Genomic DNA, 23521 nt, shown 5'->3' with positions numbered 1-23521 from the left:
TCCTCTGTGTTGTGTCTCAACCTTCCTATTGTATAGTCTAAAATCAGTTACAAGTAGTCCTCTACTTACAACCATTTGTTTAGTGACCGGTCAAAGTTAAAATGGCACTGAAAAAAGTGACTTGCAACCAGTCCTTGCACGTACGACCATCGAAGCATCCCCACAATCACATGATCAAAATTCGGATGCTTGTCAACTGGCATGTAATTACGACAGTTGTAGAGTCCCAGGATCACGTGAAGGCCATTTGTGATCTTCCCAGAGAGGAGCTGACCAGCGAAGTCAATGGGGAAAGCTGGATTCACTTAATGAAGAACATGATTCACTTAACAACTACAATGATTTGCCTGACCACCATGGAAAAAAAGGTTGTAAATGTGACCACTTAAAAACCACCTTGTTTAACAATGGAAATTCTGGTCCCAATAGTGGTTGTAAGTTGAAGACTTTACCTGTACTATGTAAACTCATATAAAATAAGTTCCATTCTTCCTCCAATTCTACCACCTCCACGTTTATTAATATATCTGGGTATTTTTCCTCTTGCTGAGCAGAAGAAGATAATGATTATGTTATGCTGCATCATCCTCATCATTATCCTGGCTTCTACTGTTGGGAGCTTCTTTATGTGAACACTCTTTACTTGTTCTTTGCCATTTGTCTAAGGTAAGTTGTATGCGAATACAGAAGCTTAGTGTTATCATCTTAACCAGGGCAATTGGGATCCTCCAGATTACGGTTGTATTGGGCTGTATTTCTATTTTCCACCTAGACTAGTGTATGCCTAGTTGTGGTGAAAATGCTTCACCTGATACTTCTCCACAGTAATTGTTTACACAAAAATAGCCATCTACTTATATAAGTTTATGCAATCTAGGTAAGTGAGGTTAAATATCATGTTCTTAAACTGAATCAAGTGAAAAGATAAAAGACATCTTATTCTAATTAACAGGAGGGAAACTATCTACATATTAGGATAGTAACTTCCAGGATCTTTTTTGATTAATATGCTCAGACATGACTTATGATCTCTATGTCTTTTAATTTTTCTTTTCTTTCCTTTCAGGATGGATCTGTAAGATGATTTTGGCCTTTCAGGCTTCCCCAATCCTTTATGTCCTGTTCTCCCACTTTTGGAGATGTCATAGCCAATGATTAACCTATCAAAACGTCTTAGTTGGTACAAAGAGGGGAAGAAGGAGCCAGAATAGAGCAATGCTTAGAAACTTCAGCTTGGAAGGGAGAAGTGAACATTAGAACATAAGGGTCTTTTTTTATAACATCTACTGAAAGCCAACCAACCTAACTCTTGATTGATCGATCAACATTAATGCTTAAGGTTTTATGGAACATCATTACCAGTTATGCTGGCTCCTTCTACCCAGTGTAAACTTTTTGGCATTGAAACCCAATTCTTGGGAGACATTTTAAATGATTCTTATGGAAGACGACAATAAGCTACATATTCCCCTGCCTTATCTTTGCTGTCAAAATCTATATGCACCTCCTTGCTTTTAAATGTGAGGTGTTTTCCCTGGCTGTACTTTCTGCTTGTGCTATGTCAAATGTCAAAAGGAATGACTTGTTCCAAGACTCCTTCCAAGACTCTTTTTGCTACAATGATATGAAATTAGACATCTGGACAAAGATCTGTCCCATATTTTCTCACCTTCTGAATAATATCCAGAACAATCTTCATAAACCTTGTGATTTCAGTCACAGATATGTATATATTTCTAGCTCATTTAACTGTATGATGGCAAATTTTGAACCAAGCTGCAGGCATCTGTAGTGGAGGCAAGGCTTCAATATTCATGAAGATTTGTTTGGACATCAACTGTTTCAACATATTTTTACATATTGACTTAATACATTTCTTACATACTAAGAGAAAGTTTGCCTTTTATTTAAAGAATTAAAACTTATTTATTCAAGCATGTAATATTGCTTTGGATCATGACCCTGGTTAGGATGAGTGGTTAGCATATTATTCATTTTATCCTGGTCCAATGATACCCATTTCGCTTCCATTTGGGTAAACATCTATTTTCCCCTTTGAAATGAATTCATCATTAGATAAGGAAAGGGAGGAATTTGTAACTATATAATGAACTATTCTAGTAATTCCAGGTTTAAGTTATTCTGCTATTGTTCCAAAAGCATAGATGTTAACAAAGGAATTCTCCTGAATAAAAAGTTTATTTCATCTAGAATCATGTGTGATGGACTAAGTCAACAAAGAATTCATCAGATATACTAGTAGGGGGGTGGGAATCTGGGTCTTAGAATCTCCTAGGACCTAGGATCTTCCCAGTTTAGCTGCAAATACTGGAATAACTTCTTTTCCATCTAAATTTACAGCAGGAATGGTCCTAAATAAACATTTTAAAAAAATCTATATACTACTAAAACTTTTGTGTATGTAACATTCAATTGGGCAGTGGTAAATCACAGGACAACAATTTTTGAATCAACATACCTCAAATGGACTAATTTACAGAATGTGTCCCAAATCCAGGACCCATGACTCCTGTGGGATTGAAATGTGGCAAATTTGTGGCCACTTAGTGCTGCCATAATTAGCTGCAGTTACATTATTGTCATAATGTAATAAGAGCCGAGATGGCGCAGTGGTTAGAGTGCAGTACTGCAGCTACTTCAGCTGACTGCTAGTTCAGCAGATCAGCGGATCAAATCTCACCGGCTGAAGGTTGACTCAGCCTTCCATCCTTCCGAGGTGGGTAAAATGAGGACCCAGATTGTTGGGGGCAATATGCTATTTAGTATACTGTCTTTGGTGTAAGCTACCCAGAGTCCTTGGAGAGTAGGCAGCATAGAAATATGACTAATAATAATTTCCAATGCTCCCTGTCAACTTCCCACAAGTCAATGGGGAAACCAGCTGAAAGTATAAACTCAATTTAATTGTCCAGGCTCTCTGCTAATTTCCCACAAGCCATGTCTTTGCTTGTGGCTGGCTGAGAGTATCAGGAACAGGAAAGCAGGCAGGAGAGATCGCATATTGCTCAGGTACATAATCTGTACAATCTCCCCATTCCCTTCTGTGCTCATGCCATACGAATCATTCACACAACCTCTCTCACCCATGCTGCATCCTGCACACACTCCCCAATTTAGGAGGTGCCTCTGCACGTTTGTGCAGCTTGCTCAACCTACACTATACTCCTCATGCCCTCCCTGATTCCTCCATCTCTTGTGCACCCTCTCCAACCTATGCTAAATCATGGCACGCCCTAAATCAACTTGGCAATTCTCATACACCCTCACACACACTTCCCAACCCATGCAGCACTCTCATGCATCCTTCCTGTCCTGTGTAATACCTCGTGCAGCCCTGTGCCTCCTCCCCAACTCACTCCTCCATCTGCTGAGCATCCCTTGTGCACTCGATATACTCTTCCTCATCCATGCTGCATATGTGCCCTTTTCCCAACCCACATAGTACCTATTTTTTATGAAGTCAATGGAGACGCTGGCAGAAAGGAGCAGGAAAGAAAGGGGAGGGAAGGAAGGAAGGAAGGAAGGAGAGGGAGGGAAGGAGATTTCCCTTGTTTCCTACCAATGTCCCATAAGGAAACTGGGGAAGTTGACAGGAAATTGGAAATCACTCCTGCTCCCATTGATTTTTTTTGCTGTGGCCATTCCGTTTGTTTAGGTAAGGAAATATCTCTGAAACAATTACCCAAGTCTAGTTTTTATTAAAAGCTGCCTATACCATCTGACTAGTATTTGTTAGTCTTTTAATTAACACGTAAGAGTAGCAGCAGCAGCAAATGACAGCTTTATTTTTACATCTATATTGATCCCAGAGACATTTTTATTGTAGTAAATAATAATGGTGTGATGGTATGTGGGTATGTCCTTGGGAAACAGAGGAAGATTCTTGCCTAGGCTGCAGGTCATTCCCACATATCATTACAAATGATGAGTAGCCATAATTGGTGCTTTGTGCTTGGAAATGCACTCACTCAAAGAAAAGGGTATGCTGGAAGGGTAGCAAGTACTTCACTGTTTTACTATCTGGTAAATCTCTATTGAGAAAGATTGCAGCCATTTTGTGAATAGGAAATAACTCCCATAAAATGTTCTAAAATGCCCAGCATATCTATTGAGCTGGGTGGCTTACAGGAAAAAATGCTTCCAGTTTATGAGAGGATATTTTCTTTACCAAACTCATTACACATCCAAATATTTAAACTGGATTTTGCGAATTTTGTCCCAACCCTTTTTGCAAATAAAAGGTGCACAGAATTTCTCAGATGAAGGTCAAAATATCAAACACTGTAACAAACTTCCAGGGTGAGTTTATTTATCCCAAGTTCTACATCATTATCACCACTCCATCACCCTCCATACTTATTGGACTTCCAGATGTATAGACACTCGCTTGTTTCTTCATGCACAAATCTCTCTGTTGAGAAAGACAAAGTTTTCAAAGAATGGCTGCAGCAGATCAGGTTCCAAAAGTCTCCACTCACACCCTGTCAGGCAGGAAGAACTTTCCCCAGTAGCGCCCCTTGTACTGTAAATCATGAGGGCTCAGATATTTCCGTATTCCCAGCATATTGGCAGTAATAATCCGCTCAAATGTCCATGGATTCTGGTTATTACGCTGCCTCTCCTCTTCTCTGTCCCGCATCTCTTGAAGGGTTTCCCTGCTGACTGCTTGGGCTTCAAAAGGCAGTTTCTTGGCCACTTGAGTGAGGAAGTGTTTCACCTCAGTAAACTCACATTGCCCACCAATTTCCACTATGAGGCGACCTGCTTTCACTGCTGACACATAGTGATCAATTGCACCTTTGCCACCACCCATACGATGTCCTAGTCCTTTGCGAGTAATGGGTTTGTAAGGAGCAGGGACTCTCCACAGTGCAAACATTGTCTTGGAATTCATGTGCCGATTAATACTCAGACGCATCACTTCAAAGTGAATCCAGCGGAGATAGCCACCACTCAAAGCCTGCAGGCCAAGGAAAGTTGAGGGGGAATTTTTTTTAATACTTCAAATAAGAAAGACCATCATTAAGTAACATTTTTGAAATTGCAAGAGGGGATCTCCCCTTTCACATTCAATTGCCACCATCTTATATTTGTTATAAAAAACTAAAAAGATTCTTACTTACCAAAATACCAAATTTTCCTTCAGTAAATTCAGTGGCTTCGGTAGATGGACCTCGGATGTCACGTAAATTCTTGGGCTGTCGCCTAACCTTAATCAAGTTTGGTGCTCTCTCAACCATTTTCAGTTTGGGTTTCTCAGGAATGATAATTCCTAAAAGAATGGAATTGTAGACTCAGTTTTTTCTCACAACTGCTGGAGTACTCAGGAGAGGTGCTCAAATTTTTGAATTTCAGCTCATGAATTATGCTTGTGCCTTCTAACTGCCTCCCTACCACAACTATATAAAAGCACCATCACTATCTTTTAAAACAAAACATTATTTAACAATTACTAAGTCAAGAGACCAAGGCATCTTATTTAAGAGTGTCTGGTTAAAGTTCTGATAAATGTATCTTAAAGGTTGACAGAAATTCTGTCCTTTTAAGTTTTATGTAAGAATCAAATTTGAAGCAACATAGAGGAGGAAGTACACGCCAGCAACTTAATCCAAAGTGATAAATAAAATCCACATACAGCAGGCAAGTACATTGCATTGACCAAAAGAGGGAGTACTAGAAGTGATTGCAAAAAATGTGTGCTTATTTCAGCTTTGCAACTACAGTAGTCTAAATTGGCCTTAAGTTAGAAGTAGATTTCCCCTTATAATTCAGTGACACTACTTGGAGATATTCATACGTATCAAAACATATTTTTATTCCGTTCAGTTAAATCTAAGTTGGGACCAAGGAAAGAGCCTATCATGTTGCTAATGCTTAATTCAAAAGCAGCAGAAGACAGGGTGGTTTGTCTACTGTCCACTGCCTTTATTGAGATTGCATATTTACTTTAAATTGAGCAAGCTATCTCTTGAGATTTAAAAAAGCAGGCTCAAATTCACATTTGAAATAATGTAAGAGGCTCTGTGGACTAAAGTTATGATCTAGGAGCAGGTTCTGATTCAGCCTTAGTTAAAGAACTATCAGTGGCATAACTAAAAATGTTATAATTAGTTTGATTTCAGTTCTAATACAAAGAACTTTTAACAGATGTCACAGTATTGCTTTGCTAAGTATTACAAAGCATATAAAGATAACCATGTACATTAATTGTATGATACCTCAAAGGCACACACTGGAAATATTTTAGAAACATATTCCCCAATTCCACCAGAAGAAAATAACAAAGTAAAAGTGTTCAAATTACGTATCTGTTTATCAATCTGGAAAATTCTCCCTTCTGAAATAAATGAGGCCATGTATTATACTTTTAGGGGCCTATTGAACACTTATTTTTCCCTCATGCTTTTCATTCGTATTTATATGTGTGCATGTTTGTGTGTGTGTGTTGCCTTCACTTGTATTCTTCCTTCTTTTCCTCAGTTTTCAACTATACTATTTTTTAAATTTATTATCTATATTTTGTATTTTAATTGACTGTACTGCTTCAAAATTTGTTCTTAAAATGATTAATTCTCTACAAACACCTTAAACAAATAGCATTCATAGAAAAATATTTTATCTTTATGGTATTCAGTGATTTGCTGCCAAACGTAAGCAACAAGAGTTTGGAATGTTAAAAGTAAAAAGTGGATGGGGTGAGGGGAGGGGGAATGTGTTAGTACCAAACCAAAAAAATGGTATATTTCTTACTTTCAGTGTATTATTATACACATACATTTAAAAGCAATAAAAGTAACATCATTTCAGTAACATTCTCCTCTATCCCTTAGAGTACCTGTATAATCTGGAAGTGGATCATATTTCCTGTAACCAGCAGTGAGAATTTTGGTTCCACCAAAACCTAAAAAAAAATAATGCACAAAAAGTTATTGCCAAAAAGGAATTGGCCCATACACAACTCTTATAAAGGCATCTTCCATCTAACAAACCGGTAGCGTATCCTGGAAACATTTCTCTCATATTACCGTGTTTCCCCGAAAATAAGACCCTGTCATATATTTTTTTGAACCTTGAAATAAGTGCTTGGCCTTATTGCCACACGCTCAAAAGCCTGATTGGGCTTATCATCAGGGGATATAGTTCAGGATAGGAGGTTGGTTACAGTTATATTTCCACTGAAGACATCAGGTTGTGTAGTCTATCAAACACGCTGACTGGATATGATGGGAATTATAGTCCTAATACTTCTACAAGCCACAGCAGCTTATTTGAGACTGGAAAGAATATACTCAACAGCGCCAACTATACTAATAATGGACAAAAACCAGTTACAATATCATATTAAAAGAAAACCATAAGGAATCAAACACAAAAGGTTGAACAATTAACAGAATAAACTGCTGTTTCTCAAGACCATCGCCAACCCATCTGTCCAAGCTACAACCGAGGACAGAAGGACTTCTATCTTAAAGATAATGCACCAGCCTTCCAAACTTTATTATCAATCAATCAATCAATCAATCAATCAATCAATCAGAATAGAGCTATAAGGAACCTTCGAGGACTTCTAGTCCAACCCCTTGCTCAAGCAGGAGACCCTATACCACTTCAGACAAGTGACTGTCCAGTCTCTTCTTAAAAACCTCCAGTGATGAAGCCCCCACAACTTCTGAAGGCAAGCCGTTCCACCGGTTAATTGTTCTCACTGTTAGGAAGTTTCTCCTTAATTCCAGGTTGCTTCTCTCCTTGATTAGTTTCCATCCATTGTTTCTTGTCTTGCTCTCAGGTGCTTTGGAAAATAAGTTGACCCCCATCCCCTCCTCTTTGTGGCAGCCTCTCAAATACTACAATACTGATATCATGTCATCTCCCTCCTCCCCCCCCCACCTTCCTGGCAGGTCTTCCTTTTCTCTAGACTTGCCAAACCCAAATCCTGCAACCGTTCTTCACACGTTTTTGTCTCCAGGCCTTTAATCATTTTAGTTGTTCTTCTTTGCACTTTTTTCCCAAAGTCTAGACTTGCAGTGGGTAGACAATTTATACCGGTTAACATTTGTCTCCTTTCATAACTATTATAGATACGAAATAACTGCCTTTGCTGTACGGTTATGACGGGTAGTTAACCTGGTTCCTTCGAGCAACAGGAGCTCAACCTTTTTACTCCATATCCCTGAAAAGGGGTGGTGGTGGTGAAACTGGCTCTTGTTGTTGCATGGAAGATTTAACGGCTGTGCTGCAAAAGGCATAAAACAGGGGTCTTCAAACTTGGCAGCTTTAAGACCTGTGGACTTCAACTCCCAGAATTCTCCAGCCAGCATAGCTGGCTGGAGAATTCTGGGAGTTGAAGTCCACAGGTCTTAAAACTGCCAAGTTTGAAGACCTCTGGCATAAGGCGTTGCAATGCATCCTCCCGTCCACGATTCATAAAAGAAGACGGCTCGACCTCCTTCTGACCTGTCGGTGTCGGCGTCCCCGCGAGGGCGCTTAAAGGGCGCCTAGCCAGCCTCCACATTCCCTTAATCCCGAAGACCAGCCACCCTTGTAGAAACGCCGGGCGAGGTGGTCCCTTCTATCACTCCGACAAAGTCTCTCTCTCTCTCTTCGGCTGTATTGCGAAGGGCGCGGGTCTAATCCGGCCCGGGCAGCAACGCTTCCGGTAGGAAGAACTTTAGGCATATCCCCAGGAAACAAGCACTGCGACACTTTGGTTCCGGGAAAGGCATATGCGTGACGCCGCTGGGGTGGCTGGGAGAGAGAGTCTGCTGAGAAGGGGAACTTCGATTCATCCAGTGTTTCTTGTATATTTTTGATCTACCCGAGTTAATTAATTTTTTATGACATTACGGCGAATAAGGGGAATGTGTGTGGGTGTGACAGTAAAATAACCATGCTGTACTGAAACAGCCTAAATTTGTGGCAGTAAATCATCCTGCATCTTTAATATCAACAGATCACAAGGCACAGAGTATAGTTATTACAGTCTGTTGGTGTATGGGTATTTTATTTAAATTTTATTTTATTAAAAAAAAATAAAACCTACCGGATCCTGTCTTCCTTGCCCCCCCGCCTCCCCCCCTCCCGGGCTGTTTGGGACTAGGATAAGTTTATCTAGGAGAGAGAAATTCTACTAGCAGATGGTGGATTCTTTAGTTAGTTAATAAAGAATAGGCAGTCATAGAATACAGAGGGGAAAAATGTTAAAATAAAAAATGATCAGCATAAAGGTCTTTCAAAGCAGGAACTCTGCCATACAGAATTGCTTTATTGGTTAGATGGGCAAGGTATTAAATAAATAAAAGGAAGGAAGGAAGGAAAGAAAAAGAAAGAAAAGAAAGAAAATGATTTGTAATGACTTTGAAGGTGTATATTTTGGCATATTTCTGCCTTAAATGTCATCCAGATGACTTGTAAAACTGCTGTACATTAAAAGATCCATTTGGAAGTAGCAGTGTCATCTAGAGAGGAATAAAGCAGGAAAATCATGCACCCCCTCACTAAGCCTCATTTATAATTTAATTACAAGTTTCAACCTATTCCTTTGAAGGAATGTAAAATAATGTTATTAATTCTTACCTTCTAGGTGGTCTTGTGGTTATGGTAGCAATTGGGAGTGGAACTTCTGTTACTAGATTAGATGATTAGATTAGATTAGATTAGATTAGATTAGATTAGATTAGATTAGATTAGATTAGATTAGATTAAGGTTGGAAGGGACCTTGTAGGTCATTTAGTCCAACCCCCCCACCCAAGCAGGAGACCTACACCATTTCTGACAAATGGCAGTCCAATCTCTTCTTGAAAGCCTCCAGTGATGAAGCTCCCACAACTTCCGAAGGCAAGCTGTTCCATTGGTTGATTGTTCTCACTGTCAGAAAGTTCCTCCTCATTTCTAGGTTGAATCTCTCCTTAGTCAGTTTCCATCCATTATTCCTTGTCTGGCCTTCAGGTGCTTTGGAAAACAGCTTGACCCCCCCTCCTCTCTGTGGCAGCCCCTCAAGTATTGGAAGATGGCTATCATGTCTCCCCTGGTCCTTCTCTTCACTAGACTAGCCATGCCCAGTTCATGTAACCGTTCTTCATATGTTTTAGTCTCCAGTCCCCTAATCATCCTGGTTGCTCTCCTTTGCACTTTTTCTAGAGTCTCAACATCTTTTTTATAGTGTGGTGACCAAAACTGGATGCAGTATTCCAGGTGTGGTGTTACAAAGGCTTTATAGAGTGGTATTAGTACCTCATTTGAGCTTGATTTTATCCCTCTGTTAATGCAGTTTAGGATTGCATTGGCTTTTGTGGCTGCAGCTGCACATTGTGGGCTCATATTTAGCTGATTGTCCACTAAGACCAAAATCCCTCTCACAGTTACTGCTATTAAGCCTAGTTTCACCCAGTCGATATGTGTACTTTTGGTTTTGCTTTTACTAAGTGATGCCATTGTAAAGCACAGTTCATGTGACTATATTGCTTAGTGACAGCAACTTTGGCAGACCTGATTGTCATTGTAGCCTCAGGACCACATGGATCATTAAATAGGAAGAGGCAGGAGTCCCAGGCAAGAAATGCAGGATGGGACCCTACAGAGCACAAGAGATCATTTATTTTTTTCTGTTGGTTGGTTTGTAGTTGTAGTTTTATTTTTGCTGTACAGTATTATAAACTACTTTTGAGTATTTTGAAATGGGGAAGCATCAAACTAGTTAATAAAAAAAATATCTAAGATGCCTTTAGAGGGCAGTCTTCTATTTCAACAACTATTATAAAAGACAAGCATTTGAAGATCAGAGTTAAAAAGAAAACATTTGTCCATCAGCAGTTAATGAAACTGAACATAGTCTTCTCGATTTCACTAGGATGTATTCATGTCCATTTCAATTATATTATACATGCTAAATTTATACTCATATATGTAAACCAGTATATGCAAGTGTTATTCTAGTCTCTCTCCATTTACTTTGATACGTTTCAATTTGTAGAAGCAAAGATCTCTGAGATTCTCTCTCTTGCATGTTCATCTTTTTCTCTCTATGCTGAAAATATGCCTGGCAATATGTAATAAAATTGTCAGTCCCTTTGTAAGTATTTCAATATATAATGTCTTATAATAATTTACTTTTGTTGGCATTCAGTTATTAATTCATTTTGAAACATACAATACATTGCACACATCAAATCAACATTTTTATTGTCATCTTGCCACATTTTTTGTCTGAAAAGGAGATCCTCTAATACAAAGCAGGCTTGAATGTTAGTCCTATCTTATATTGTAAATGATAATTCAATATCTACTGAACATAGCCACAATTTCTTCATTATCTTTCGGTTTGTAGCTGCCAACACCTGGAAAGATAAAAACATGATGTTGAAAAACTAGAGCATGCTCTACATTAGATATATTATAAGCCTTCATATGTGTAGATGTTTGAAAACTAGTATTGCTTTAGATATATGCAGATACTCAGCTGCCTTGCATACCTGACCACAGCCAGTCATGATGAAAAATAGTATGCATACAGTAATATCACAATACAACCCTGCCCTGTCAGAGTTGCTTCCTGCTACAGATGGGAGGTTGAACAACTAGCCTCTTGCTGTGACCGGAACAATCTGGAACTGAACACACTCAAAACTGTAGAAATGGTGGTAGACTTTAGGAGAAACCCTTATATACTCCCACCTCTCACAATACTAGACAACACAGTATCAACAGTAGAGACTTTCAAATTTCTAGGTTCTACCATATCGCAAGATCTAAAATGGACAGCTAACATCAAAAACGTCATCAAAAAAGCACAACAAAGAATGTTCTTTCTGCGCCAACTCAGAAAGCTCAAACTGCCCAAGGAGCTGCTGATTCAGTTCTACAGAGGAATTATTGAGTCTGTCATCTGCACCTCTATAACCGTCTGGTTTGGCTCTGCAACCCAACAAGACAGGCACAGACTTCAGAGGATAATTAGAAGTGCAGAAAAAACAATTGCTATCTACCTGCCTTCCATTGAGGACCTTTATCCTGCACGAGTCAAAAAGAGGGCTGTGAAAATATTTACAGACCCCTCGCATCCTGGACATAAACTGTTTCAACTCCTACCCTCAAAACGACGCTATAGAGCACTGCACACCAGAACAACTAGACACAAGAACAGTTTTTTCCCAAATGCCATCACTCTGCTAAACAAATAATTCCTTTTATTTAAAGCATAGCTGCTTTAAAGAGTAGAAAAGAAGTACTGTATTCACACTTGTTTATGGGGATTCTCAGTCATCCAGGCCATGATTGTCCCAAAAGTGCTTTGTTTCAAGAGGCAACTGAAGTTTCTTGTTTTTCTTTGAAGATGTTTTGCTTTTCATCCAATTTTTTTCAACTCTGACTGGATGGTGGGGAATGGAAGAGTTTATATTCCTTGCTGACAGCTGGTCATTTGCATTATTTTAGAGAGTTGTTGAGGCACTTGGAGGTTTATGAAACACATGGCACATCATAGGAGAACAAACCCATCAGGAGAAGTTAGCAATCCATCTGCATTTAAAAGACAAAGACCACTCTTGAAGACAGCAACGTCCTCATTTTGGAGAGAGGACCGCTGGTTTGAAAGAGGGGTCAAAGAGGCCATCTATGTCAAAATTGAACAGCCCTCTCTCAACAAAGGGAGAGGGATATGACATCATCTATCTCCAGTCCACAACAGTCCTTTCAGCAGTTGTAAGAAGGCTCCACACCCATTTGCACTACTCAGGTGACCCTGAGGACACAGATAAACCTCCAAGTGGCCTCAACAACTATCTGGAAGAATTCACACAACCATCTGTCTGCAAGGAATATAAATCCTTCCATTCCCAACCATCCATTCAGAGCTGAAGAAGTTTCTTGGTTGAGAAGCAAAACGTCTTCAAAGAAAAACAAGGAAGTCCAGTTGCCTCTTGAAAAAGCACCTTTGGGATATATTCACACTTTCAAGTGCACTGAAGCATCTTTTTAGAATCAAATCCAAAGCATCGAATGTACCTATCCACTATACCAGGCATGTCCAACACACTCCCCATGAGTTGCATGTGGCCTTGGACAGTTAGTAATGCAATCATATAGGATAATAAAAATAAAGGAAGCTTGTTATTTATATACCTTAACTATATTATATGCATTATGTGTGGTTCAAGACAATTCCTCTTCATTCAATGCAAGCTAAAAGATTGGACAACTACCGGTATCTTCTATACAGTAATATATTTGTGTCAGCTTTATGCATATCAATAACTAAACATTATCGGATAATGTTAGGCATCCATTAATTAGAACACCAGTTAGTCTTCTCAACCTTTAAGGTTCTGTCCCTCTGTTTTCACTGAATCTTCATTTTGCAATTGTACTCCTCTACCTCTTCTTCAACTTGATCCTTTGCTCAGTCTTTTTCTGGGACTACATTTAATCCCTAACTTCATTTGATTGATGCCCTTGCTGATGTAACTAGACTGCGTGCCAAAATGATTAACAACCTTGATTTTTTTTCTGGACTTGCATATCAGTCACTTTGGTAAATAGATAAAATATGTATATTGTGTTTCCTCTGTACACCTTGCCCTTTGGGAATTGTGCATTTGAGTAGGCTCTCAATTAATTGTCGCACTTGGAAATCTTGTCTGGGGTCAAAAGCTAAGTAGAATCAAAGCTGATTAGTCTCTGGATAGGATATTTCTAGGACATGCCAGCACTGTAGGGTAGACTGGGAAGTTGAAAGTTTATTCCAGGAGAAGGCAAAGACACATAATTTCAGTGTTGCACTGAGAAAACTACCTAGATATATCTATGAATTCATGAGGAGTTGAGCTCAACTTGAAAACTGCCATTTGAACAGGCATCAACCTATTATTTTGGTCTTGTAGATTATTATTATCCTATAGCTGCATATTTACTAGCAAGTTAATCATAATTAAGATGTGTGATAAAGGCTACAAGTATCTGAAGGAACTATGTTGTATCTTTCAGCACTTTCCTTCTTCCCAAGAAAATGTACCTTGTTCAAGGGGTGTTTTGCCACTGAGGAACTGCCAGTAGGTCTTTTCATTGGTGCTGCCTTGGAGGCCATTGATAGAGGTGACCATAGGGCCCCAAGATGTCTCCTCTGTTTGAAAGCTGCAAGATGCCAAACTCATTAAAAATGTAGCAAGAAGGAAGTATGAATAAGAAAATGGTGAATTATATCATAATACTTTAAGGTATACTTAATGTATACACAAGAAAAATGGAAAGAAGTAGAAAATATCAGGAACGTTATAGGTGAAAATAGTTCATAGAAATCAAATATTTAAATTTATCCAGCTTCCAGCCCAAAGACAGGTTAAAACAGATTGATAAAGGTTTAAGGTTTCTTGAACTGAAAATAAGAAAAGTTTCACATCCTGGGCTGAATGCCCCCCCCCCAAAGATCAGAGACAGAATCTAAAATGAATCTGCTAGGAGACTATTTACCTGAATTCTTTTGCATTAAGTTGTTGAGCTGCTTCCAAGACAACAAGCAGAACAGAACCCTTTGGCACTTTCACAGTTGTGGAATACTTGAAGTGAGGTCCTATTAGCTCATTGATTACTGTATAACGCACTGTTACTGCAAAGAAAGAGAAGAGAAGGCAGGTGAACTAACTTATTACACCTTAATATCCTAGGGCTGTTTCTAGATTTTCACAGCTGAGATTTAGAAGAGTCAGTGATATGAGCTAGACTTGGTAGCAAATTTAAAGATTGCTCCTTCTTGGTGCAGTGAAAGTACATCCATAGGCAGAATTAAAATATGCTTGTTATTCCAGAGCTCCATATCTATATTACCCATTTTTTCTTTGCATCTGGTATAACAGCGATGGTGTACAGCTCTCCTGTTGTACAACTTTCCAGAATCACTGTACAACAACTCCAGAACCAAACCCTGGCCAGTATGACAAGAAGTGTGATGCTAAAGGCACCACTGTTTTCATCATTATGGGTGAGTTATTGAGCAGAAGCTGCAGATCAATAACACTGAATAAATTGGATCATTACAGGCTGGGCTTTCCAATGATCACCTACATGATCACCATTGTTTTTTGGGATCCAAGAAGCATTCAAATTAGATGAAAAATCTGTTTGGCTTTGGTGGCATAATTTTGTGGAGAGTTCTGCAATTCTTTCTAAATAGGTACACAAGCCACTAATTTTTGTGATTTAAACTTCTGGTAGCATAAAATTTATTTTGAATAAAAATAGATTTGAATAAAAAATGCTGAAAATTGTGCCCCATGCCTTTCCAATGGCTTTAGAGTGTTCCCATCATGCCTCTTTCAATCTTTGAACACCTCAAATAAATACATTTTGAAAGTATGGCTAAAAAGTGCTTGTCCTTGTTTACCTTATCTGATTCTGGCGCCCTCCAGGGAACTACCCCAAATGCACCCAGGTGACATAAATATAACCTGGAAATAGCACTGTTTCCTCCACCTCCATCATTCCCTTTTGTTATGGGGTCCAGGAATTCCAGCATAACAAATAATTGCAAAACTGTACTTTTTCGTGGTGTGGAAATACAGTGATGGGGAAAGGTGGATCTACAATGCAGGCCTCATTAGACTGTGCCTCCATTTCTCTATCTCTCTTTCAGAGAACAAGGGAGGTACCAGGGGAGTTTCTTTTCACTAAGAAGCTGCCTTACCAGTTTCGGAGCTGCAAGTGAGACCCCTCACATCCAAATATGTCTTGCCCACCAGAGAAGGCAGGATCTGAGAAGCAGCAGCTGGAGTGCTAAAGGCTCTCTTGGTGATCTTACTCAGCACTTCATTCAAGGTCTTTGGGCAGTTCCATGCATTAGCAGAGTAGAACTCAGAAGTAACACTGAGAGCCTGGAAATTAGTGAGTGAGTGAGAGAGATAGAAGAGAGAGAGAGACGCTCGGTAAGATTCAAAGGAATAAAGACCAGATTTCTGGATTTTCATCCTTCCTAAAGAAAAGGTCAGGTGTACCTGCATTGCAAGGCCAGTGCTATAGATATTTCCAAGGAGGCCATTAGTCTGCTGTTCATTAAGGATATCCTTTGTGGCCATGGCCAAGGCTGCTTGTAAAGTTCCTACAAGTTTGCTCTGCTGAAACGAGATCCTTCCTTCATACACACAGAACAGTGCTAGACTTGCTACAGCAGCAGTATCTGTGAATTACATCAAACAAGGGATTGAGCAGTGAGGAGAAAGTCAGGAGTATTTGCCAATCTAGGAAGAGTCATAGATCTCTTCGGTATAGGAGCTGGACAATAGCAGATATCTGAGAGAAGCAGGCCAAATTGGAAAAGGCTGTTTATTACAAGTTGTCATTGTGGATGATGCAATGGATAATAGATTCCAAGCTTATCAATCACTTGCTCATCATGAAGTTCCCCAATGTCCCACTCACCATCTCTCAGTCCAACCTATTTCCCAAGATCATTACAGAGTATTATTAAGAGGTCTATCTTGAAGATTTTCAAGGCACAGAATAAAAAGGTAATTTAAAATCATATTCAAAATCATATATGTGTTTGTGTCTCTGTGAAGCATTTTCTTACCTACAGAATAACGACCATGGAATTGGAAACGATTAGCCAGGACTGCCTTGGCCAGGATGGTGGCAGTAATTTCTAATTCTGGACTTTTTTCTACACACAGAGCCAAAGTATCTAGAGCCAATTGGTAGTAGGTTGTCTTGGGAGTCCCAGTGGTATCTGAAAAGTAAGCATTTTTATCAGTTACTTCCTGTGTGGTCACAGAAGACATCTACTTTCAGCCTGTTACTGTTTGGAGGTTGAGTTCAAAATGAGGCAGAAATGGAAAACTAATTCAAAACAGTACTATTGGAGAAGGAGAGATCTGAAATCAGAAACTAGCTATACTTCCATGGTTTCCCCATGGAACTGATAACCATAAAGTGCAGGATTCTAAATCACGAAAAATAACCTTTTATCAACTAGCATTTTCCAGATCTGTAGAAATCAATTGCAGAATTCCACAGCTGGCATAGAAACTGGGGAAATGATGAGAAGGGGCAGAAAATGAATTCCCATTCTCCTGCTGCATGAGAGTTTATAATGTTATAGGGCAGTGGTGAAATCTAATTTTTTTTGCTACCAGTTCTGTGGCTTGCGTGTGGCATGGCTTGGTGGGCATGGCAGGGGAAGGATACTGCAAAATCTCCATTCCCACCCCATTCCAGGGGAAAAATACTGCAAAATCCCCATTCCCTTCCCACTCTTCAGGGAAGGATATTACAAAATCTCCATTCCCACCCCACTCTGGGGCCAGCCAGAGGTGGCATTTGCCGGTTCTCCAAACTACTCAAAATTTCCGCTCCCGGTTCTCCGAACTGTTTCTGTTTCCGGTTCTCCAGAACCTGTCAGAACCTGCTGGATTTCACCCCAGCTATAGGGAGAATATCTCAAAAGGGCTATAAACCTCTCCTAGGCATAATTTATAATATTACCTACCCCACAATACTGACTTTTGTGGAAAGTGTCTGTGAGATATATTGTTGAAAACTCAGGATGCAAAGATACAGATATCTAATTGCTAAACAACATTTTATACTTTATGAATTCTACTCTTTCTAGCACAGAACATGTTTTCAGCGTGAACTAAGACAAATCTTCCCCACAAGTACATTAATGCAACATCACCTTTCAGAGATCTTGTAAATATTTTCCTGTTTTCATTAGCTTTTATGTACAGCGTTGTTTGGCTGGGACATATGATGTGCTGCATGAGAAAGTTTAGCTGTGGTGTTGGTTCTTTTGGTTTTAATGCTTTTATTGTATTGATACAATACAATCTGTTAATGTTGTTAATGTTAATCTGTTATATTACAAAGCCATGAGCTATGTCATCAGTATTGTAGATCAATTTTGCAGCTGTTATAAAAGTACATTTTATTCAGAAAATTGATTTCTGAAGAATAAATGTGCATGAAGATCAGAATGAATAGAAATTGTGAGATATTGTATTTGGAGAACCGGATTCAGTCGTCTGATGAAAATGTGCCTTAACTAAGAGTTTAAGAATGTTTGTAAGCAATTAAACTTGCATTTGTCTTTCAAATGCTCATAACTGAGACAAAAAACAGGTAATTGCCAGACTGGCTAAGAAAATAATTATAAAATTGTTTGAGTATTTGTATCCAGAGATAGACAGTTGAGTGCTAACTTGATGTTGATCCTGGAACTGCTTGGAACTATCTGAATTGCATAGATAACATTCCTAAAATAGAGGGACATTTCAATTCAACCGAGTACCATCCTTGAAAGCCAGTGGTGGGGAAAGAACACAGACAGTTGGATCCATGCATTAATCATCCCTTTTGTTATTTGAGTGAAAGGCAGGAATCTAATGCCCATTTGTCTCCTTACGGATATGCTTAATCTCTTCCTTTGTTTTCTTCTCAAGGACTTGGACCAGGTTGACATGTTTTTCTGGCGTGCTGACATCAGCAGGATTTTGACAGGAGGACCGAAGAGCTAGGACATAAAGAGCCACTTTGCCAGAGGTCATCTCTGCAAGAAGGGATAAGGGAGGACAAAGACTGAGTAAGCAATACTTCAAAAGCAATAAAGAACCCTTTCCCATTCTGGCTGGAAGTCTAGACTGCAGCCCAACACCTCTGGGAGAGCTGCTTTAAAATTGGGATATAATTGGACACCCTTTCTAATTCTTTTTCCTTGCATACATTGCAGAACCATATGGTTGATATTTTAAAGACAAACCAATGATAATATAAGGTTTCATGGACTGGAGTTCCTGGTGTCAGATGCACCATAATACAATCTGTGAAAGTCTAGACACAGATATGGCTGAATTAGTATTGACTCAGATTTGTTAATATAATTTCAGTTCCAGGAAAAAATGGTTCTAAGCCTTTTAATCAAAACTATTTTGCTCTTGCCATGAGGTTCTTAATTTCTGTTTTATCATCATTGGAACCTACTGCTTTTAGTCCGTTGAGGGGATTTTTAGCTGCAATTTAACACAATTTACAGGACAGCAAGTTTCTTTAGACTTAATGAAACTTCTGAGAGGACTATAAATAAATCAATTGTATTTATGCCACCCAACGGACTGTTTGTTGTCTGGAAATTTATTTTAAATATGAGAGAAAGAAATTTTGAGGATAGTTAATATTGATCCACAATGTATTCCACATGAGTGGAGAATTATGATCCAGAGTAGGTTAGGGTTCAAAAGTGAGATACATACATACAGTACATACCAGGGATGGGTTCTACTTACCTTTACTACTGGTTCGCAACGGGGCTGCGTGCATGCACAGAAGCTTCTGCGCATGTGCAGAAGTGTTCTGATGATGTCAGGGTCGGTGGGCAGAGCCTCCCACCGGTTTTCCTACTGGTTCTATAGAACCGGTGCGAACCGGGAGCAACCCACCACTGATACATACTTCCTATTATATCCTATATTTAAATATCTACTTTAATAGTTATGTGACCATGGAGGAATCACCGGCTAAACGAGAAGTGAGAGTAAAAAGGGGGACCGGCCTGGAGTCACACCCTGGGAGGAAATATAATAAATCAGACTACTGAAGCCTTACCCAAAGGAATGCAGTCTGGCAAGATTCTTTTAATACAGGTGATCAACAATAAAAGCTGCTTTGGCCTATTCCCAAAATTGTTCTGATGCCTTGTGACAAATAGTAACAGGGAAACATTTAGCAGATGAACTTTTGCCAGTGTGTACATATGATCACGATGAAAACTTTGCCATTTAGTGGCCATTTACTACCAAGAAAAAGCTTACAGGCAATTATAGAAATAGAATAGGACATTTAATTTTATTTAATTTTGGGAGATATATTGTGGTTAAAACTAGGATGTACTAGTAAAAACAAAATCACAAACCTTCATGGTATTTTTCATGATCAGGTTAGGTTTAGTAAGTTAGCCGGTTATTAAAAGTGACCGCTGAAAAACTATTTCTATGTTTCCCTCTTTACAAAATGGAACAAATTAAAGAACTGAACTGGTTCAGAAGTGGTTATAGAAAACAGTAAATTGGTTTATGTAAAAGCTTCTCATTGCAAGCATCCTACCTGTTCCAGCTGTTTCTTTTATCTGCTGCACCAAATGCATGATCACACTAAGATTGTGGTCCTTAGCCAAGTTCAAAGCAATCAGGATACTGGGATCAGGTTTGCCCTGCAGGCTGGCCCAATTTTCCAGTTGATTCTGGATGCCTCTAACCAACCCTTGCTGATCATTTGGGACAGCTAGAACCAAGACAGCCAGAAATTTATCAAGAACAGCATTTGCTCCTAGACAACTGTCATGTAGCTTGTCAACAGAATTACAATTCAGCCTCAGAAATTGTCCCTACAAATAGTCCTTGACTTATGACTACAATTGGGCCCAACATTTCTGTTGCTAAGCAAAACATTTGTTAAGTAAATATTGCTCCAGTTTACAGCTTTCCTTGCCACAGTTGTTACCATAAGTGAATCACTGCAGTTGTTAAATTAGTAACATGATTGTTAAATAAATCTGACTTTCTCTTGACTTTGTTTGTCAGAAGGTCACAAAAGGTGATCACATGACCCCGGGACATTGCAAGTGTCATAAGCATGAGTCAATTCCCAAGGACCTTAATTTTGAACACATGACCATGGGGATGCTGCAAACAGTCATACGTGTGAAAAATGGTCATAAGTTACTTTTTTCACTGCTGTTGTAACTTCAGACAGTCACTAACTGCACTGTTGCAATTCAAAGACTCCCTGTATTACATTTTTTTAAAAAAAATTATTTTTATTTCTCATACACATATTTACATGTACAGTTGTTTATCCACCATTTTCCATTCATCTTATCTTTTAACTTTCAATTTTTGCTTATTCGGGGCTGCTCTTTTACCATTTACCCTTCTTTATTTTGCTACAACCTTTCTTCTCCTCCCCCTCTTCTCTTCCTTCCTCTCTCTCTCTCCTAATTTCTTTGTTCTTCCTCTCCTTTTCTTTCCTACTTCCCCTTCCCTTCCCCCACTCCTCTCTTCTTCCCCCCTTCTAACCTTCTCTCCTACTCCTCTTTCCCCTCCCTTCTCTTCCTTTCCTTTTCCCTTTCTTCTCTTTCTCCCTCTCCTCTCCTCTCCTCTCCCTTCCTCTCTCTCTACTCCTTCTCCTCTCTCTTGTTTCCCTTTTCAGTTCAGTCTAGAATGGTGTTCGAGCAGCCCTGATTTTCTATTTATCCCTATTCTCATTTCAATTTCTTATTTGATTAATATTTATACCTATTTCATCATTTATGTACATTTTTATAATAATCTCACTTTTTCTCTTTTATCCCCCTCCCCTTTTTCCTTTTACCTAGGCATCATCTGGGTTTCTATTTTTCTCATTGTTTTCTCCCATCTTTTCTCTATCTGTTTTATCTCTATACCCTTATTTCATATTTCCTTTCTGGCCACTGGTAGAATTTATCCCATGTCCCGAAATACATCAACTCCTCTTTATCTTTTATTCTCAATGTTAATCTATTCATTTCTGCACATTCTAAAATTTTCTTTATAATTTCACCTTCCAACGGAATTTTATCTGCTTTCCAATTTTGTGCAAATACAATTCTAGCTGCTGTTATTATATGAATAATCAAATATGTATCTTCTTTACTATAGTTCTCCGGTAAAATTCCCAATAAGAATATTTCTGGTTTTAACTCTGTATGTTGCTGCAACATTCCCTCTAACCATGCCTGTATTTTTATCCAATAATGCCACCAGAAAGATTAGCTAAGATGTTTAAAGATAAATCAGCTAAATGTTGGAAATGTCACCAATTGCCAGGATCATATTATCATATGTGGTGGTTGTATAAAGAAGCAAAACATTATTGGGTGAAAATACATTTTTTTTTTTGCATTTGGTTCCAAGGCATTGGATTCAGGCTAAAATTGCCATCCTACATACAGTATCCTCATGTAGGGTATAGTTACAGTTATCTCAATGGAATGTACTCTCTTCTGAAATCTCACTGAAGTCAGTGCAGGAAAATACACAGAAGCTTAAGGCCCATTATTTTCATAGAAACTTAAGATCAACTAAGATAATAGAGGTCAGAGATAATGACAGATTGGGTTTTATGCAATATTACATTTTAATTACCTTTTTGTACAGAACTATTTCCATGAAGTAAAGTTAGCCCAACATAAATGCTCTATGCATCAATAATCCACACAGTGCACAAATATTATGTTTCTAGGGCTGTTAAAAAGATGCTTTGCATAGTATAGTTTTGCAAATGAAGCACTTATTTTCAAAATAACAGAATAACAGAGTTGGGAGGGACCTTGGAGGTCTTCTAGTCCAACCCCCTGCTCAAACAGGAAATCATGTACCATTTCGGACAAATATTGTCCAAATTCTTCGGAGCACCTACAAGTTCTGGAGGCAAGTCATTCCACTGATTAATTGTTCTAACTGTCAGGAAATTTCTCCCTAGTTCTAGGTTGGTTCTCTCCTTGATTAACTTCCATCCATTGCTTCTTGTCCTGCCTTCAGGTGCTTTGGAGACTAGGTTAGCCCCTTCTTCTTTGTGGCAGCCCGTTAGGTATTGGAACACTGCTATCATATCACTCATAGTCTTTCTTTTCATTAAACTAGATATACCCAATTCCTGCATCAAAGTCCATTGCAAGGCTCATTTGACTGTGAAGATCAGTCAACAGATCTTCAGGTTAGGAAGAAGCATCAGGCTAAGGAAGGCTGATCGAAGAGAAAGAGCGATTTGAAAAACTTACAGCAAGTTCCTGAAGAAAGGGAAGCCGCATTGGTGACTGTGCAGAACACATATAAGATAATAGTGAAGAGGAACATTTTGGGATAGGAATCTGTGTTTGTCCTTCCTTTTAGGCCAGGTCTTCCTTGATGTGGCATAATATTGGAAGTCAACGGTGAAAGCATGCTTTCCCCCCCACTTTATATAGACTGTTGGTGCAACCTTTATGTAGACTCCCTGCCAACCTTTTATCTCCATTTCTAGCACTGTTGACTTTTCTTTGCTTATCTCAATTTCCTCAACATTTCGTGGGAACCGGTTTGAGTAGAAGATGCCAAAGAACAAATCTTTTCAGAGAAATTGGTGGGGCAGGTGTACATATTAGCAGAAGGAAGATGGCTTATGTAACTTGGCAAGATGTTGACAACCATCTGTGAGAGAACAGCCATTGCTAAGAAATCATTTGCTCAGCCCTGCTGAGTTAATGGCTAGGAAGGGATAATTTTCATGGAAGAGAAGTTGGGTTGAGAAAAAGAGGAAATAAAACTGAACTGGACCTGTTCCTCCGAGCTGTCTTGCCTATGAAAAATAGCACTGTATCTTCCACCAGGGTCCTGACTCCAAACTTTCTTAGTTTGGGGATTTGTAGAACATGGTAGAAATGCTATAGGTGAGGTATGTTATATGATTTAACCAAAAAAGCAGCCTGTATTTTATCCAAGAAGGAAATGTGAACCCAGCCTGAGTATG

The 23521-nt window shown here is 39.0% G+C and overlaps 3 protein-coding genes across 5 annotated transcripts in view; 1 reads left to right on the top strand and 2 right to left on the bottom strand.

Annotated features, from left to right (window-relative positions):
* Window positions 1-2213, top strand: part of STX3 (syntaxin 3) — a 41645-nt gene extending 39432 nt beyond the window's left edge. For 2 of the 3 annotated variants that reach the window (XM_034420282.3, XM_034420277.3), the window contains one exon: window positions 555-2213. In XM_034420282.3, the coding sequence (XP_034276173.1) occupies window positions 555-632 (78 nt within the window). In that variant the 3' untranslated portion in view covers window positions 633-2213. The remainder of the gene's footprint in view (window positions 1-554) is intronic. The other variant, XM_034420278.3, reaches the window with a different exon arrangement.
* A 2096-nt stretch (window positions 2214-4309) lies between these two features.
* On the bottom strand, window positions 4310-8699 carry MRPL16 (mitochondrial ribosomal protein L16). Its single transcript, XM_034420276.3, has 4 exons — window positions 8476-8699; window positions 6857-6922; window positions 5145-5293; window positions 4310-4981 (listed from the first exon to the last, which is right to left on the bottom strand). The coding sequence occupies exons 1-4, from the start codon at window positions 8531-8533 to the stop codon at window positions 4496-4498; spliced, it is 759 nt and encodes a 252-aa protein (XP_034276167.1). The 5' UTR covers window positions 8534-8699; the 3' UTR covers window positions 4310-4495.
* Window positions 8700-11183: 2484 nt separating this feature from the next.
* LOC117667089 (cobalamin binding intrinsic factor-like) lies at window positions 11184-22929 on the bottom strand. The gene is made up of 9 exons (XM_034420275.2): window positions 22794-22929; window positions 20099-20275; window positions 18405-18548; window positions 16575-16730; window positions 16000-16181; window positions 15693-15879; window positions 14483-14618; window positions 14028-14146; window positions 11184-11355 (listed from the first exon to the last, which is right to left on the bottom strand). The coding sequence occupies exons 1-9, from the start codon at window positions 22927-22929 to the stop codon at window positions 11294-11296; spliced, it is 1299 nt and encodes a 432-aa protein (XP_034276166.2). The 3' UTR covers window positions 11184-11293.
* Window positions 22930-23521: the final 592 nt, after the last annotated feature.

This window comes from Pantherophis guttatus, chromosome 1 (genome assembly GCF_059756535.1).
Source record: "Pantherophis guttatus breed Tessera chromosome 1, ASM5975653v1, whole genome shotgun sequence".
In the NCBI taxonomy this organism is placed as follows: domain Eukaryota; kingdom Metazoa; phylum Chordata; class Lepidosauria; order Squamata; family Colubridae; genus Pantherophis; species Pantherophis guttatus.
This window is presented reverse-complemented; position numbering and strand designations above follow the sequence as displayed.

Bases quoted from the DNA above. Each gene is read 5' to 3' on its own strand.
- MRPL16 (XM_034420276.3), bottom strand. From the start codon at position 8,533: ATGTGGAGGCTGGCTAGGCGCCCTTTAAGCGCCCTCGCGGGGACGCCG. The intron at 5,294-6,856 runs GTACTCTAAGGG...CCATTCTTTTAG, and splicing joins TCCACTTCCAGATTATACAG to GAATTATCATTCCTGAGAAA. The intron at 4,982-5,144 runs GTAAGTAAGAAT...CTTGGCCTGCAG, and splicing joins AAGGAAAATTTGGTATTTTG to GCTTTGAGTGGTGGCTATCT.
- LOC117667089 (XM_034420275.2), bottom strand. From the start codon at position 22,929: ATGCCACATCAAGGAAGACCTGGCCTAAAAGGAAGGACAAACACAGAT. The intron at 16,182-16,574 runs GTAAGAAAATGC...TGTAATTCACAG, and splicing joins CCATGGTCGTTATTCTGTAG to ATACTGCTGCTGTAGCAAGT. The intron at 14,147-14,482 runs GTAAATAGTCTC...GGCATCTTGCAG, and splicing joins CTTAATGCAAAAGAATTCAG to CTTTCAAACAGAGGAGACAT.